The sequence below is a fragment of the Loxodonta africana genome, chromosome 10 (assembly GCF_030014295.1).
Source record: "Loxodonta africana isolate mLoxAfr1 chromosome 10, mLoxAfr1.hap2, whole genome shotgun sequence".
NCBI lineage: Eukaryota > Metazoa > Chordata > Mammalia > Proboscidea > Elephantidae > Loxodonta > Loxodonta africana.
The window spans coordinates 73,919,432-73,937,587 of record NC_087351.1 but is presented as its reverse complement, the minus strand read 5'-3'; the positions used below and the strand labels follow the sequence as shown (position 1 = coordinate 73,937,587).

Sequence of the window (18,156 nt, the reverse complement as noted above, 5' to 3'; positions counted from 1 at the left end):
TGGTAGCTAGTGAGAAGCAGCATTACTTGCTAAGACTTGTGTACAGGCAATCCCCAGGTTATGAATATCCAACTTATGTACAACTGGTAGTTATGAACCAACCCCCAAAAAGGCTATTAAAGATTTCGAGGTACATACAATGGTTCGTAATAACAGGTGCTACATTGCAATGCACATCAAAATGTTATTATTACTACTGTATTATGTTAAAGGTGTCTTAGTGTATCTGGAAGTGTCTCTTTAATTTTTTTATGCACAGAAAGGTACACTATAAACTATACACTAAGACAAACTTTTGACCAACTGACGTTAGATACAAACCAAACTCTTCCAATTTACCTACAAATTTGACTTAAAAACAGATTTAGGGAATGTAACTCATTTGTGATTCGGTGACTGCCGTATTTATCTAAACAACTACATCAAAGTTCTGGCTGGGGCAAAGACCAATAAAGTGTTTCTAAAATTATCTGTAATTTATTCCATGTAATCTGTTCCTAAAATTATCTAAAATTTACTTCCTATAATCTTAATCTACTCATTCAACAGTTTCCATTTCACTGAAAAAAATAAATATTTAATAAACAAGCATCTACCCTCTGCTAGGCACAGTCTAAGCACTAGGGATATGTCAGTCAACCAAACAGGCAGGGTCACTGCTCTAATGGAATTTACTGAGAGTGAAAAGAAATTCTAATCCGCCTTTTGCCTCATCCATAATCTAATGAAGAAAATATAACTCCTGTTCTTTACCATCTCATTGGGGGTGATAAATACCATACTTTTAACAACGACCCACTATAGAACAGAGCAAGTGGCACAGGATGGATAAGGTGTGATGTACAGTCTAGTCAGGGAGACCACACATCTACAAAAGGCTACACAATAGCCAGGTATGTGTTATAACAAGCTAAACGTAAACTATGATGGAAACTTACAGGGGGAAATGCCTTTACTCTGTCTGCGAAGCGTGGGGAAGGCTTCCCACAGGAGATGCTATTTGCTTAGGACCTTGGAATATTAACAGGAGTTTTACCAGGCACATGGGAAAAGTCAAGACATAAAAGGTCATTTTACGCTGTGCCAAGGGTGAAATATATGGCCTGTTGGGAGATTGGCAAGTACTTTGATGAAGCTGCCAAATTATAAAGCACTTAGTATGCCATAAACACTTGCTTAGATGGTAAAGTAGAAGATATATGGAGGTGGAGAGGTGAAGAGGGACTGGAAGTTGTGGACGACGCAACTGGAAAGTAAAGTTAGAGCCAAATTATCTCAGCACTGTAGGTAATAAAACCAAAAAAACCAAACCTGTTGCTGTTGAGTTCTTTCTGACTCTTGATGACACCACGTGTTACAGAGAACTGCTCCCTGGGGTTTTCTTCGTTGTGATCTGTACTGCAGCAGATCAGTAGGCCTTTCTGCCTTGGCACCGCTGGGTGGTTTCAACTGCCAACCCTTAGGACAGAAGTCAAGTGCAAATTGTTTGCATCATCCAGGGTTGCCACAGTGCAGGTATTAAAAAAAAAAAAAGAAAAAAAATTTTTTTTTTTTGCAGGTATTAGGAACTCTTTAAACAATTATAAGCAGATGAATGACATGATCTTGTTTAATTTTTTGGTAAGAAATCTCTGGCAGCAGCGTGGTGAATAAACTTAAAGAATGGAAGCCAGTTACTACACTCCTCAAACAGATCATGAAGGTCTCAACTAAAGCATGGCAGTGAGGAAAGAGGAGAAGAAACAAAGTCATTAACAGTTAAGAGTTAGGACAAAAATGTCTGATGGGTATGGAGGATGTAGGAGACATAAAAGACAGCCAAGTCTGGTTAAGAGCATGGACTCTGCAGCCAGAACGTGGAATTTTGTCTCAGCAGTTTACCAGCTGTCTGATCTTAGACAAGTTAAAGTCCCTTGCCAGTTTCATTACCTGAAACATGGAGATAATAGCAGCATAGGTCATTCGGGAGAATTAAATGAGTTAATATAGAGAAAATCCTTAGGCAAGGGCTTGGCACATATTAAGTGCTTTGTTTGCTAGAGCAGCAGCCCTCTGTACACAAGGAATTCTTGGGCCAGCAACTGAAGATTATAAGAACATTTCGAAACACAAAAAGTTTTATGACAGCACACAAAGGAAGAGATTAGTTCCTGCTGAAGAGAACCAGAAAAAAGCTTCACTAAGGAGGTTATGTTTGGCCTAGATTATGCAGGACAAACATTTCAAAGAGCAGATATGGCAGCTGATAGAGCAAAGACACACAGGTCAGAAAGGGCAAGTTAGGTCGGATTAAGCTGAATGTGGCGGAATCACAAGGAGGAGCTCTGGTAGATCCAGAGAGAGATGGAAGGGCAAGATCACAAAAGTCTTTCAATGCCATGCCAAGGAGCTTGACACAGTCAACAGAGCTCAGGGAAGCTGAGCCCTCTGACCAAGGTGCTTTATGTGGCTAGCTGGTATCCACTCTACCTTCCTTTTGAGGAATTACCTCTTCTCATTAGGTCAATTTTCTGAGACTTAAATCAAGAGGCCTTGCCTTTGAGGCAAGGGGTGAGTACACAGTCCAGAGTAAACCAAACAAACACTCCCTCCCTGGAATGGAATCCTGAGAACAGAGATAAAAAGACTGAATAAGACTGGAATTAACTAACTCCAGCAACAGTGTTTCCAGCGGACTGTTGAGCAATTCCTGTCTCAAGACCTTCAGGGCTGGTTCTTGCCTTTTTTGGGCCTTCTCTTCCATCCTGTCAACTCTTCTATATTGTTTCAGTAAATTCTCTTTTGATTTAAATTAACCAGAGCCAATTTCTGTTGCTAACCACCAGAGATCCCTAGCTGATACATCTAATACCTATTCAGCGAATGGGCCTTCCTGACCATTTGCTTTCAGAAAAGAGATACAAACAAGAAAACAAAGAGTTGGAAGATGAAACTCATTGCCTAGCAACCAAAATCACTACCTGTGGTCTGCCAAAGGTATGATGATGGAACCAGCTCGCTCTTCTTTCTCTTACAGAAACCTGAAGCCTACCTGTATGTCCTGTATGATACATGATAACAAAAGTTGTAATATGACCTAGATCTCCTTTCTAAGTCAATCATTTTATTAATTCAGTTTTTAGTTTCATGGATGCCAAGAAAAGGGTGCCATTTCTGGAAATGAACTCACCCTTCTGAGTACAGATCTACCCTGTGAGACTTACTGATTCTGATTTCCCTCATCAGTACCTTGCCACTGATGTTAAGAATAAACGAATTTTCTCAGATCACACCAGCCCATCTACCTCTCTGCTCTGAGCCCAATTGCTCGCTAGGGCTTTGTTCAACTAGGTTTCCAACCAACAAACCTCCTGGTACTGCATAAGGCACAGACAATTTTGCAGTCAAATCTATATTTCTACCAGAATCAGTTCTGATTCTTTCAAATTCTATTTCCATGACCATGGTGGCAATGTTCTTGCTGCTTCACCTGAAATTAGACAAAGACATCCTTTCCCTACTGATGCTTTACACCTTTTAAATTGATTCGCTAGACCATCTCATACTGAGTACCTTCCATGTATTAGGAACAAATGTAGGCAGATTGTTACATCCTTAGAGGAAAGTGAATAGTATTTATCTTTGTATTCCATGCCTACCAGAGCACCTGGCTCATGAAAAGAGACATAGAAAGGTTTAATTGCCAAAGAAAAAGTTTGCTTCACTGAAAGCTAAGGGCAAAGTCAATTTCAATAGCCTATCTTAGCTAAGGAGCCCTGATGGCACAGTGGTTAAGAGCTCAACTGCTAACTGAAAGGTCAGTGGTTCAAACCCACCAGCCACTCCACAAGAGAAAGATGTGCCAATCTGCTTCCATAAAGGTTTACAGCCTTGTAAACCCTGTGGGGCAGTTCCACCCTGCCCTATAGGGTCACTGTGAGTTAGAACTGGCTCGACGGCAGTGGGTTTTTTGGTTTTGCTTTTATCTTGGCTAGGTCTGACCATCAAGTATTAGGGCACACAGAGTGGGTAAGACTCCGTAGTCATGCTGCCTGGGTCAAAACCCTAGTTCCAACCCTTCTAACTAAGTGACCTTATGCCATTCAATGCACCTTTGTAAGCCTTAGTTTCCTCTGTAGAATGGGACTGGTAATACCTGTCTCACAAATTTATTAAAAGAATTAAGTGAGAAAATGCATGAAAATCATTTAGTATGATACCTGGCATGTAGTAAATGTGACAGTACAGATTTTATCATCACAAATTCTGGTGTACAAGAAACATAACTTTATTTCCTGTAACTCAATTTAATTTCTGACTTTGAGCCCTAGTCTTTCCCGAATGAAAAATAAAATTAGGTTAAATAGAAAAGTTTCCCCTCTGTCCCTCTTCTCTCTGGAATTGTCCCTAAATTCCTGAGAGTTTTACACTTAAGGCTGTGGTAGCTGGGGCAGGAACATGTGCCTGTGGCCTATGTCTATTTCTTGTGCTGGTCTTCTCAGGATATAACTCATCGTCTCAGGAAATAACTCGACGTGGTGCTTCCTCAAAGGGCTCCTTGGAACCGGTGATTCACTGAGATGTTGGCACACCATGGGCAGAGACTGTTCATGCCCCAGCTTTCTAACACATATCCCCTTATGCTGGCTGAACAATGCACACTCTCCGCTAATGTCTGTGCCCTACAGCAGGGAGCCACAGGAACTTGTGGACGGCCTGCAGTATCGTTGTGTATCTGCAGGGATCTTTGGGGCTTTCTCTAGCGTGGGCACACCCAGATGTTGGTTCTACTATACTGTATCACTGTATGATAATGGTAATGGAAATTCTGCCATCTCCTTGAAACCTCAACCATGGATCCTCTCCACTCTCATATTCCTAAATCACTTGGGGTAGCGGGGTTTTCTATTGTGTCCCTATGACCCCAGGATTCAGCTAGAGGGTGGAGAGCAAGGAAAGCAGAAAACACACACACACAGAGGCCTCTCTTGCTTTTTCTCTATCTCTCCTCTTTTTTCCTGGTTAGAGGGTCTTTATCTACTCAAGGAGGAGAACTTGGGAGTAGGGTAAGCTGGATGGACTGAATTATAGAAAATTGTTTTGACTCATCCCATTTCCTTCTTCGATCTTTGTTTTACTCTTCTGTTTTTCATGTAGAAGCTAAGTGCCACATTTTCTACAATTTGCTTCTGGCAATTCCCCTGGGGAGAAATGGCAGGTAGGGATTGTTAGGGAGGAAAAGAAAAGAACAAGCAGGTTGATCCAATCATTAACCTCTGGCATCTTTAAGTGAAGCCCAGTTAAACTGGGACTTGGGTTCAGATGTTGAAATCCTCTGATTTGAGTATCTACAGGAAAAATTCCTGTGTAGCCCCGTGAGAGGTAGAATTCCATGACTTGCAAGCAAAGTCTGCCCGGCCCTGGAAGGAGAAAAGACCCTGGGAGTTACAGAGGGCAGGGGATTTAGGATGAGAGGATGTGATAAGCTCCGGCTCCATCCCTGATCCAAGTGCGCCTGTGGGTCTCAAATGGCTTTTATTTTCCCTTTATTCTCAGATGATTTCCGCCTGCCTCCCTTATCTTGTGAGTACTGAATTAGCTTTAGTAGCTTCTTGACTTGGGGAGCAAATCAGCTGTTTCACTCCTTTGCTGTACGCTAGCTCCTCAATCACATATTCCAGGACTGTTAGCTGCTATTTGTTATCTACAGATGGCTTCATAAAAGCTATTCTCCTTATTCTGAAAAAAAAGTCCAAGTGGTAGCTGGATAGTCATTTAAGATGCAAATCAGGTTATGCAGGTGGCATAAGATGATAGCAGGCTTAAGATGAGGGGTGGAACTGACACAAACACCATGCACTGCTTGGTGAAGGCACAACTCCTCCTGCCTGCTTTCCTTAAGACCAACGCCTCCACAGTGTGGCTGTTTTGCTCTTACCTGCAGACAGTGTAAAAAAATTCTAAACAGAATATTCTCCTTAAACTCTTCTTCATGTCACAGCCATATCCTAGACCAGGGTTCAGCAAAAATTTTCTCTAAAGGGCCAGCTAATAAATACTTTTGGCTTTATAGGCCACACAGTCTCTGTTGCAAATACTCAACTCTGCCACTGGAGCATGAAAGCAGACATAGACAATACATAAATGAATGAACATGGCCATGTTCCAATAAAACTTTATTTACAATGCTGAAATTTGAATTTCATGTAATTTTCATGTATGTGAAATATTCTTTTTTTTCCCAACTATGTAAAACTGTAAAAAGTATTCTTAGCTCACAGGGCATACAAAGTAGGCAGTGGGTGGATTTGGCTTACAAGCTGTAGTTTGCTGTTCTCTGACTTACACCATCATAATCTAATAGGACATATCTAAGTTCCAACAGGAGTCTCTAGGTGGTACAAATGGTTAACATGCTTGGTTCGTAACCAAAAGGTTGGAGGTTCAAGTCTACCCAAAGGCACCTCAGAAGAGAGGCCTAGCAATCTACTTCAGAAAAATTAGCCTTGAAAACCCTGTGGAGCTCAGTTCTATTCTGACACACACGGTGTCACCATGAGTCGGAATCAACTCAACAGCAACTGTTTGGTAAATTCTAACAAACTAATTCTGGCCCCAAATAATACATGAAGAAAATTTTATCAATCTGTCTTTTTTTTTTAATCTATGTATGGGAGGAGGGGACTAGAGTTTACATACCTCTTTATAAAATAATGCAAAATTATATGATCATCTAAACTGCACAAAACAATTTTCAAGGATAAAGTGTATACATAGGAACTTGTTTATTCTTTTAAAGAAATGTGACAGGATCCCTATTTGGCAGCATTTTATTGGTCTATGTTGCGTGGGCCTGTACTCAATCAAAGGAATTGCATTTCTTCATATGGTCTATAATCCCCAAATTTTCATGTATTCATTCTAGCCTTATCCCAACACCCATTTTCATTCAGAATTGGTAAATGAAGCATAATGAGGGACTTCGTTAACGACTGTTAAGGAGCAACTTACTTCATGGTTGACCATATACTTGAGCCCTCACTGGTCACCTATATGCTATGACTTGAGGCACTGCTGAACGAAGAACCCCCTACCCTCCTCCCAACACCCTCCCCAGCTCCCTCCCCTCCCCCAAACACACACAAAAGAATAAAATGTGGAGGGTGCTATATTTCTGCTGGTGGGGAGGGCAGCCAAGACAAAGTTGTGAATTACTTGCTAAAACCTCTCTTAAGTATGCGGACCCCAGGATGGGGAGGAGGGTGCGGAGCTGGGCCTGTCTTAGCTTCTTAGCACTGCTCCAACAGAAATCCCACAAACCAGTGGCTTCAACAAACAAATTTATTTTCTCACATTTAGGAGACTACAAGTCTGAATTCAGGGCACCGGCTCTGGTGGAAGGCTCTCTCTCCTTGTCCGCTCTGAGGGAAAATCTTTGTCTCTTGCAGCTTCTGTTCCTTGGTTCCTTGGCGATCTTCATGTGGTGTGGCATCTATCTTCCCCTACCTATACGTCCTCTTCTGGGCCTAATCTGCTCTTTTTATATCTCAAAAGTGATAGTTAACATAACAAAGAAAACCATTTTCCCAAATGGAATTACATCCACTGGTATAGAGGTTAGGATTTACAAGACATATTTTGGGGGAACCCAGTTCAATTCACAACAGTGCCTTACTTACCAGCACATATTCCAAAGACCTGCCACCCTTGTAGGGAGACCCTTGGTCCTGGTTGGTCCCTGCAGCAATCAGTGAGTGACTTCCTTGGGCAAGAAGCCTGAGCTCAGCCTCGCAAAGCCCCCACATCCAGCAGGAAGACAGAGAACATCGAAAAGGTTTCCTTTGTGTCTGCCCACCCCATTCCCCACCCCTACCAGGCCCACAAAATGGCTCAGAAGAAGACAACCCAGACCTCAGAGATGTGTGAAAATAGAGGCCAAAGGGCAAACTGCAATAAAGACAAGGTACTCCAGAGAGGATGGAGGATAATCATAACCACACTGACCTGCCCTAACTGCAAGAGACAAAAACCCTGCAGAGGTTATCCTGCCCTCTGAGGGGAAGCAAAATGGAAGGAGGGGTTTTCCAGGTTAATTGATATTACCTTAAAATCCAGAAAAGAATGAATTTACCTTAAATTGACAAGATTAGCTATTTTATGCTATTAGGAGAAAGAAAGAAAAAAAAAAACAAAGTCACAGTAGTAGTAGTAATGTAATAGTAATAGTAGTAGGAGAAGTAATATAACAGTAGTAGTAGTAATAGTAATACGAGTAACATAGTAGTAGATAGTGGTGGTAATGGTGGTGGTGGTAAGTCACAGCTAACATTTATTGAGCACTTTCTATTTGTCAGAACCTGTTCTAAGCATTTTACAACAACCCTATGAGACAGGTATTTAGCCCCATTTTACAGATGTGAAAACTTAGGCATAGAAAAGATTAAAAAGCTTAAACAAGGAACTTAATCAATATTGTTGAGTGGACGAATGGTACATTTACAAACTCAAGGACAAGCAGGAAGTGGTCCCACACAAAACCGGAAGGTGTGGGCACAAAGCCACTGACAAAACATGCTGGTGCTCTGAATTTGGAAACCAGAGGATTTCTCCATCAGGAGAGGAACTTTTTCAAAATAAGTTAATTAATAAGACCACAGAGATAAGGGTAGGAAACTACCAGGGGTTAACTTGTTACCAACCCACCTTTTCTGTCTTATAATTTCCTCCATATCTTCACATCAGTTCACAATGGATTCCTTTATTCTTCCTCTGGCATAATGTTATTAGCTGTATCAACTTCCTAAATGAAGTTTCCAGAGCCAATGTTTTTCTGCCATTCTCCAAGTAGTGGGTGAGGCTGAGGAGAGAGGCAGTGGGCAGGGGAGAAATGGGGCAATGATATGAAGAGTACTAGAGCCTACAGCTACTCTGGTCCAGACACCCCCACTAGGCCATGGCCTCACCACTTCAGAGATTATTCAGTACCCTGTCATTTGATTGCTTTTTCTCCATGTAAAAGTCCTGAGTGATATATATTTATTTTATAATTAAAATGATTTTAAGTTTTGAAAAATCGTGGTTTCCTAGTCAGCCACGGGGTGGGTTTTTCATTCCAATTAGGAAATGAAGCGATTCTTCACAGAATCCAGGTCCCCCTTTCTGTGAGAAGACAAACTCTGGGGCCGAGATAATCATGCCATCTAGTGGTGCACTCTTTCTTCCATGGGCCTCTCTCAATCTGAAATGAGGGGGCCCAACCATCAGTTAAATTATGCCATCTCACAGCCTATGAATTTCAATAAATACACCATCTGTTCACCTTCTGTGTGGGAGTTCAATCATCTTCCTGGCAGCAGTATTATTCTACAGCAATTACCTCTGTCTTTATCACCTCTCATTGAGCTGCAGCAGCATCTCTGTAAAACCGACAAGTTTTAAACCACCGTTTCTGTAGATAGGACCGTCTCTACGGTTTCCATGGAGATGCTCGGCTAGAACACGGAAAACATCTACACTTAAGATTGGGGGACCTACAACCTAATGAAATGAGTGGGCTTTCCTCTGAGCCGTGGGTTGGAACACAGGAGCCTTCACTTCAGGCTGCCAGGTTCTGATCTGTTGAAGCAACAAGACTGGCAAAGGGAAAGAACACACAGGAGAGGGGAGTCCCATGCTGGCAGACGTGGAGTCAGGAATGGGGGATCTCCCGCTCTGCCGCTAACCAGCTGCGTGAGTGTGTGCGCCAGCAAGTGCCCTCTTTGGGCCTCAGTTTCCTCTTCTACAAAATGAGGAGGTTGGGGTGGGCAACCACTGGAGTTCCCTTTAGCTCTGAAATGGAAGGATTCTAGTGGGTGGAAATGGGAAGTTATAGTGCAGCCCACTGTCAAATGTGCCGTCACCTGAGCTGCTAAGTAAAATCATAGGCAAAAGAAAAGAAAAAGTCACATTCACCAAGTAAGTTGAATGCTTTTTAAGTTTGGATTGTTATTAATGTTTTCTTGCCTGGAATATGAGAAGAGGAAATAAAGGCTTAGGAAGGCTAATTTGCTCAAGGTTATCCTGAGAAAGTGGGGAAGCTGGGGTTTAACTCATGCCATTTGGGTTCAAAGTCTAAGCTACTCAATATAGTGCCATACTAGAAGATTTCATGAAGAAAACAGAGTTTCAGGACAAGGTCTGGATCCAAAGAAAGGATGGAATTCATTTCAAAGGAAAACATATATGCATGTCTCAGAAATGTCCGTCATAAAATTTTTACTGGTTTAGTTCTAGCTACATGTCACCCAATGATGACTCAAAATAGCCTGTTGATGGCAGCAACAGTGCTATCCACATTCATTTTTTTTCTAGACACACAGAGCACTGTATCTCCCAGCATCCCTCGCAATAAGATTGGGAACAAGGGACTGGATTCTTCCAGTGTGGGCAGAAATGATGCACATTGAGCATGGCTATAAAACTCCAGGTGTTATTCCAAAAGAGATCTACATAAGTGGAAAAACACATCTTGATCATGGGTAAGAAGACTCAACATTATGAAAATGTCAATTCTACCCAAAGCGATCTACAGATACAATGCAATCCTGATGCAAATTCCAATGATATTTTTAACAAGATAGAGAATTAAATCACCAACTTCATATGGAAAGAGAAGAGGCCTCAGATAAGTAAAGCATAACTGAAGAAGAACAAAGTAGGAGGCCTCATACTACCTGATTTTAGAACCTATTATACCACCACAGTAGTAAAAACAGCCTAGTACTGGTACAACAACAGATATGTAGACCAATGGAACAGAATTGAGAATCCAGACATAAATTCATCCACATATGAGCCACTGATATTTGACAAAGATCCAAAGTCCATTAAATGAGGAAAAGACAGCCTCTTCAGCACCTGTTGCTGGCATAACTGGATATTCATCTGCAAAAAAATGAAACAAGACCCATACCTCTCACCATGTACAAAAACTAACTCAAAATGGATCAAAGACCTAAATATAAAATCTAAAACAATAAAGATCATGGAAGAAAAAATAGGGACAACGCTAGGAGCCCTTATATGGCATAAACAGAACATGAAACATAACTAATAATGCACAAACACCAGAAGAAAAACTAGATAAGTGGGAGCTCCTAAAAATCAAACACTTATGTTCATCAAAAGACTTCACCAAAAGAGTAAAAAGATTACCTACAGACTGGGAAAAAATTTTTGCCCATGGCATATTCAATCAAAAATGGGCAAAAGATATGAACAGACTCTTCACCAAAAAAGACATTTAGGTGGCTAACAGATACATGAGGAAATGCTCACGATCATTAGCCATTAGAAAAATGCAAATCAAAACTACAATGAGATATCTTCTCACCACGACAAGGCTAGCATCCATCCAAAAAAACACTAATAAATGTTGGAGAGGTTGTAGAGAGACTAGAACACTGCTGGTGGGAATGTAAAATGGTACAACCACTTTGGAAATTGATTTGGCACTTCCTTAGAAAGCTAGAAACAGAACTACCATACAATCCAGCAATCCCACTTCTTGGAATATATCCTAGAGAAATAACAGCCTTTACATGAACAGATATATGCACACCCACGTTCATTGCAGCACTGTTTACAATAGCAAAAAGATGGAAACAACCTAGGCGCCATCAGTGGACAAATGGATAAACAAATTATGGTATATTCACACAATGGAATACTACACATAGATAAAGAACAATGATGAATCCGTGAAACATCTCACAACATGGATGAACCTGGGAGGCATTACACTGAGTGAAATTAGTCATGAAAGGACAAATATTGTATGAGACCACTAGTATAAGAACTCAAGAAAAAGTTTAAACACAGAAGAAAACATTCTTTGATGGTTATGAGGGTGGGAAGGGAAGGAGAGGGGAATTCACTAACTAGATAATAGACGAGTCATCTTAGGTGAAAAAAAGGGAAGGACAATATCCAATGCAGGGGAAGTCAGCACAACTGGACTAAACCAAAAGCTAAGAAGTTTCCTGAACACAACCAAACACTTCAAGAGACAGAGTAGCAGGGGCAGAGGTCTGGGGACTATAGTTTTGGGGGACATCTAGGTAATTTGGCATAACAAAGTTAATTAAGAAAATGTTCTGCATCCCACTTTGGTGAGTAGCATCTGGGTTCTTAAAAGGTTGCAAGCAGTCATCTAAGATGCAATCAATTGGGCCCAACCTACCTGGAGCAAAGGAGAATGAAGAACACCAAAGACACAAAGAAAATATTAGCCCAAGAGACAAACGGGGCCACATAAATCAGAGACCCCATCAGCCTGAGACCAGAGGAACTAGGCTGCACCTGGCTACCGCCAATGATCATCCTGACAGGGTACACAACAGAGAGTCCTGACAGAGCAGGAGAAAAGTGGGACCCAGAACTCAAATTCACATAAAAAGACCTGACTTAATGGTCTGACTGAGACTAGAAGAACCCCAGAAGACATGGCCCCCAGACTCTGTTAACCCAGAACTGAGACCATTTCTGAAGCCAATTCTTCAGACAAAGATTAGACTGGAGTATAAAACATACAATAATACTCGAGAGGAGTGTGCTTCTTAGTTCAAGCAGATACTTGAGACAAAATGGGTAGCTTCTGTCCAGAGGTGGGATGGGAAGGCAGAAAGGGATAGGAGCTGGTTGAGTGGACATGTGAAATCCAGGGTGGAAAGGGGTAGTGTGCTGTCACATTGTGGGGATTTTACTAGGGTCACATAACAATGTTTGTATAAATTTTTGTATGAGTAACTTAAGCTGTAAACTTTCACCTAAAACACAATAAAAAGAAAGAAAGAAACCTCCAGGTGTTTTATGTTCTTTTCCTTCCTTTCATGCAACAGGAAGTGAAGGACTCCAGGATGGTGGTGCCACATGATAATGGAGCAAAAACCCCTGAGTCACCACATGGAGGGAAGCTTTAGGGAGGCCTGCTACACCTGCACTGGGCTGTGGTTAAAGTGAAAACACAAATCTTTATTTTGTATTCTACTGAGACTGGGGGGTAATTTGTTACAGCAACTAGCACCCCGTAAACTAAACAAACTCACTGCTGTCCAGCCAATTCAGACTCATAGCCACCCTGTAGAACAGACTGGAACTGCCCTACAGGGTTTCCAAGAAGTGGCTGGTAGATTTGGACTGCCAACCTTTTAGTTAGCAGCTGAGCTCTCAACCACTGTGCCACCAGGGTTCCTAGCCAATAGAAATAGTAATGGTACCCTATTTTTGCTTGCCCAGCATCCAATCCTCTTTCTTCTGGTGACAGCACTTTGATTTTCCTGAACTTCAGTCCACGTTGTTCAGAAAGGGATAACACTATCCTTCCTTAGCTCTAAAACATATCAGCATATTCCAGTCCCCAGGTCAGCCAAATACGGGACTTTTTGCTGAAACTATTGTGAGCAAAAACTCTTTTTCCCCCTGGGAATGCTAACTTTAATAATCTAAGTCTGGAGTTGCAGGGAGGTCCCCACAAACAAAGAGCTTGTCCAAGAATAAAGTTAGAATGAGGGACAACAAAACCACGCTAAAGGGCAAGGGAAGAAAAAGAAAGAGGGGTAAAGAGAGAGAGGAAAAGTGGGAAGTGAAACAAGAAAGAGAATGGAGGCAGAAAGGCAAAAGGGGAACAGGGGAGCAGAAGGGAGCAGAGGGGAGGAAAGAGAGAAGAGAAAGAGAGACGTGAGGTACCGGTGAGGATGGAAAGGGAGCAGAAGGAGTGGTGGCAGAGGAGAGAGCGTGAGAGGTAGAGGTAGACAGACGGTGGGATCAGAGAGAGAAATCCACAAGATGGGAAAAGAGATTGGCAGACACAGAGACAGAGAGGGGCCAGGAGGGTTGGAGGGGGTGAAGGAGCAGGGCAAAGACAGAGAGAGGTAGGGCCAGCTGAGATAGGAAGGAAGGAGAGAGAGAAAGGGAAAGAGAAGAAAGGACTTATAGAGGTGGGGGGCTAAGGCGGAGGGGCAGAGAAAAGGAAGAGGCTCAGGGAAAGAGAAACGAAGAAAGGGGAGGAGGGAGGGAGGGAGGTGAGATCTTCATTGGAGTCTCTAGGTCCAGCCCTACCTAGTCAGCCTCATCTGGACTTCTCTGTTATATGAGCCAAAAATTTTCCTTCTGCATTTATCCCTTTTAATTGGGGCACTGCCACTTGTTACAAAGATTTTTCATATTTTCCAAAACACCCTTTAAAAATAGATGAAAGCAACCTATAAGTGCCAAAACATGGACACATAATTGTATAATGCTGATTGGTTACTATCCACCAAAAAGAGAATTTTTGATATTCAAAGCACCTCTATCGCTTCGTCCTTTTAAACTTTCCCAATTGACTTCCTCGGTTCTGTCCTAGCCCTGGATTACTGTCTATTATGTTTTCCGGCTTGATCCTTTTCTCTATCTCACCTTTCATCTTCGTCCTGGTTCTGTTAAGTTGCCTTGTCTTTTTTGCCTTTTGCTGATGCAGGCTGTCTTGTTTCTGTCTTTCATACAATCATTTAGAATTCTGGAAGGGCCCTGGGAGTTGGTCCCTTCAGCCTGTTCCACTCTCAGCACTGGAGTGATATCTACTAACCACATTATCTCAGTCCCACAGGCTGCCAGCTTAAGCTGCTGCTGCTCAAATTGCCCAATGTGAGTCAACAGTGAGCTGAAATCCGTTGTTCTGAATCTCCCTGGTGTCACATTCTCAAGAACAGCAGAAAGAGATAATTGGCTTGAAATCCAAGTCAACGCTTAAATTTGGAAGAGCAAAAAAAAAAAAAAAGTGAAAATATTCTTTGCCACAAAGAGCAAAAGCAAGAGAGAGACTCTGGGGTGGGTATGTGGGTGGGTGTGTGTTGGGAGGAGGGGGCAGAAGGGAAAACCAAGGATCCAGTTCTCAAATGCTCATCTGGGAATAAAACACTGGCCTTTTGCTATAGCCAAAAGAAAAAATGAAGTGATTAGTGGAATTTTAAAAAGCAAAAGAAAGAAAGTACCATTGCCAAAAGCCAAGGGAGCAGTTCTGCAAGTCTAGGTCACATGTCACCTCCTTCCCCACTAGTGAGAATACCTGAAGTTGCTGGCAGGGACTCTCAGCACCCCAGGGACTTGTATTTATTTTCCCAAGATTTTTCATACCATTCAGGCAAAACGATATATGCAAACGATGTATGACACTTCGGCACAAGGTCTTTTTCAAAAAGAAAAATCAATCCAGCAAAGCTAATTTTCCTCATTCATCAGTCTCCACCCCGCCCGCTCAAAGCTAGCCTTCTACCATTCACTCATAGCCCCACAGCTAGGAAATTGTTCAATAGTTACAGAGGCTTGATTTTTTCTGCTATTCTTATGCATAATTTACTAACATACACCATTCTCGTCAGCAGTGGCCTCGGTTTTTCATGTGTCAATGAATTTCAAGGCTCTCTAAAAATTTGGATCCAAATAAAAGTATATCATAGACAAAGAGATCAGGTTTTTCTAAAAGAAAAAATAAAGTGAAAACTGTATTTTATGTAGAAGGTTAATTTTTTTATTTTATTGTTTAGAAAATACTCTTGGCTAGATTTAAGACCACCAACTCCTTCCTTCATCTGGAACTCCACATTCAGGTGCCACCCAAGGGACAGATGTAGCACTTCCACTTTGGACAAGGTAATGAACCTGAATCTTTGTTTCTTATTAACCTCTGAAATGAGACAGGCGACTTAAAATGAAACCCAAAGAACTTTATCTTTCCCTTGAACCTTGTCTGCATCTACCACTCTGGGACCTACCCTAGCCCCTGCTTTTACCTACAGAAGCAGCCTTCTCCCTAACCCAAACTTCCCCCAGTCACGAAGCCCTGACCTTTCTTACTCTTTTCATTTTCACCAAAGGTCCCAACCTGACATTGCAACATCTAAAACTAAAGGTGGGAGGAAGAGGAGAGGCTTGCCCATGTTCTTCCTAGCCCAGGTTAAAGCAATATCCTGTCTCTTCTTGATCTTTCTCCACTTGTAAAAGGGTTATGCCCATTCACCAATGGCTGGGCCTCAGTTGTACATCCTTGGTAGCTGTGAACCCCTCTTTCTTGCAGTGCCTACCAGGAACACTCCCAGGGCCTCCTAGGGTAATATGATCCTAATGCCACATACCAATGCCAGCAAAAAAAGGAAAAAAGGCAAGGTTTACTATATGTGATGTTATGTAGAGGGCTATTACCTTTATTTCCGTCTTGGTAGCTTTTTAACAAAAGTGAAATTTTGGTAGAAATAACATCTATCAATACGGAGCCCTGGTGGCACACTAGTTAAGAGCTCAGCTGCTAATCAAAAGGTCGGCAGTTTGAATCCACCAGCTGCTCCTTGGAACCCCTATGGGGCAGTACTACTTTGTCCTATAGAGTTACTGTGGGTAAGAATCGACTCAACGACAATGGGTTTTGGGTTTTTATTAATTCACCCTAAAACATGATTCCTTCCCCTCCCCTCCTACCCAAAACCTTCTTGCTTTGTCAAGGGCCTGTAAAAAAAACCCATCTAGTCGATTCAACCCTATTATTTGAACTGCCAATCTTTTGGTTTACAGCCAAATACTTAACCACTGTGTCACCAGGGCCCCTTGCCAAGGTCCAGGTGACCATTTATGAAACACTAATCCAGCTACTGCATGTGCAAGGATTCACCCATCCACAGCTGGATGTCTCCAGACCAACAACTCCCCCTTAACCTCAATGATAATAATGGTAACACCAGTAACAGGAATCACTCTGCCAAGCACTTTATATTGCAAAATTTAATTTCACAACAACAGTCTGTGGGAAGAGCTGTTATCTTCCCCCATTTTTAGATAAGAAAACTGAGGTAAAGAGAAGGTAAGCTACTCACCCAGGGTCACACAACTAGCAGGCAGAGTCAAGATTCAAATCCAGGTACTTGGCTCAAGAGTCCTTGATCATAAGTGCTCCACTATACTACCTCCGGATGCCCATTGAAAATAAGGTATTTCGTTACACAATATCAGACAGACAATGAAATTCTAATGATACTTTCTGAAACAAAAGCATGTTAAGAAGGAAAGAAAGCTGGATGCGACCCAACCAAAGAAATCAGTAGAGATTATTTTGCTCAAATCTTTTATGGGAGAAATCATCCCATTAAGTTTATGGCCCTATGTCAAAAGAGGACAGTTTGACTGTATTTCCTAGAGTCTTCTGGAGTCTTTTTAGTGGGTCCCAAGTGAGAGAAATCTGCTAGAGACTTTCAATGCTGCACTGAACTGTCCATCATGCTTATTGACTTTCTGCCGTACAAACAGTGAGAAGAGTGACTTCATCCCCCATCAGCATAAAAGATCTTGACACTGCAGGAGCAAAAGCTTTTGCACTCCAGAAAAGCAATTATTTTTGTTAAAAAAAAAAACACAGTCAGCTTCTTAGGCGTAATGAACCCACCTATTAATCTTGTCCTGCTACCCCTGCTAATTGTGAAAACAGGCAAGTAGTCACACCTTTTTGCTCTCAAATTTAAAAACAGTGCACGACATCAAAAACAAAGGACTTCCCAATTTTGTCCTTCAATCGGTCAAGCTTTCCTGCAAGCAACTCCTTAGGCACAAACTGATAGAGAAAGGAAGCTGTTTTAATTACCAGTTTAAACCTGGGTTTTGATTTTTCATTATAGGGTATGGAAATCTCATTGACTAAAGCACAGAGCCCTTTAGTAACTAACAGGACATACTTCTATGTTTAAGAAATGAAAGAATAAGATAATGAACTGGCTTTAGGTCAGTCCTAAAAATCCTTAAAATTAATACAGGGAGTTTGAGGGATTCTCTTTTTAATGTTTTTATAAGATTTTATTGTTGATGAGTGGATTGCCAGATAGCATCAACCTCAGATAACAAGTTCTGTTTATCCACTTTCTTCTAATGATTAGGGCAAAGCTACCCCTACAATTAAAAAGAGTCTTTGGACTCCAATATGAGGAAAAAGTAGGTGCGGAAAAAGAAAAGGCACCTGATGAGTCAGTAGTTGTAAAAGACAAAATAATAATGATGAAGGCCAAAAGATTCCTTGAAGATTTGGGAAATAAATATATTAAAATTATTTTATATCATGAAAACAGTATAAAATTTAAAATTCTTTGTTGGCATTTGTTATAGTACCCTGTATTAATTCTG

The 18,156-nt window shown here is 41.5% G+C and overlaps 1 protein-coding gene across 1 annotated transcript in view; it reads right to left on the bottom strand.

Moving 5' to 3' along the window:
* Positions 1 to 1,320: 1,320 nt before the first annotated feature.
* Positions 1,321 to 18,156, bottom strand: part of SNAPC1 (small nuclear RNA activating complex polypeptide 1) — a 153,218-nt gene continuing 136,382 nt past the window's right edge. The window contains exon 11 of the mRNA XM_064292565.1: positions 1,321 to 1,458. Coding sequence (XP_064148635.1) covers positions 1,409 to 1,458 — 50 coding nt within the window. The 3' untranslated portion in view covers positions 1,321 to 1,408. The remainder of the gene's footprint in view (positions 1,459 to 18,156) is intronic.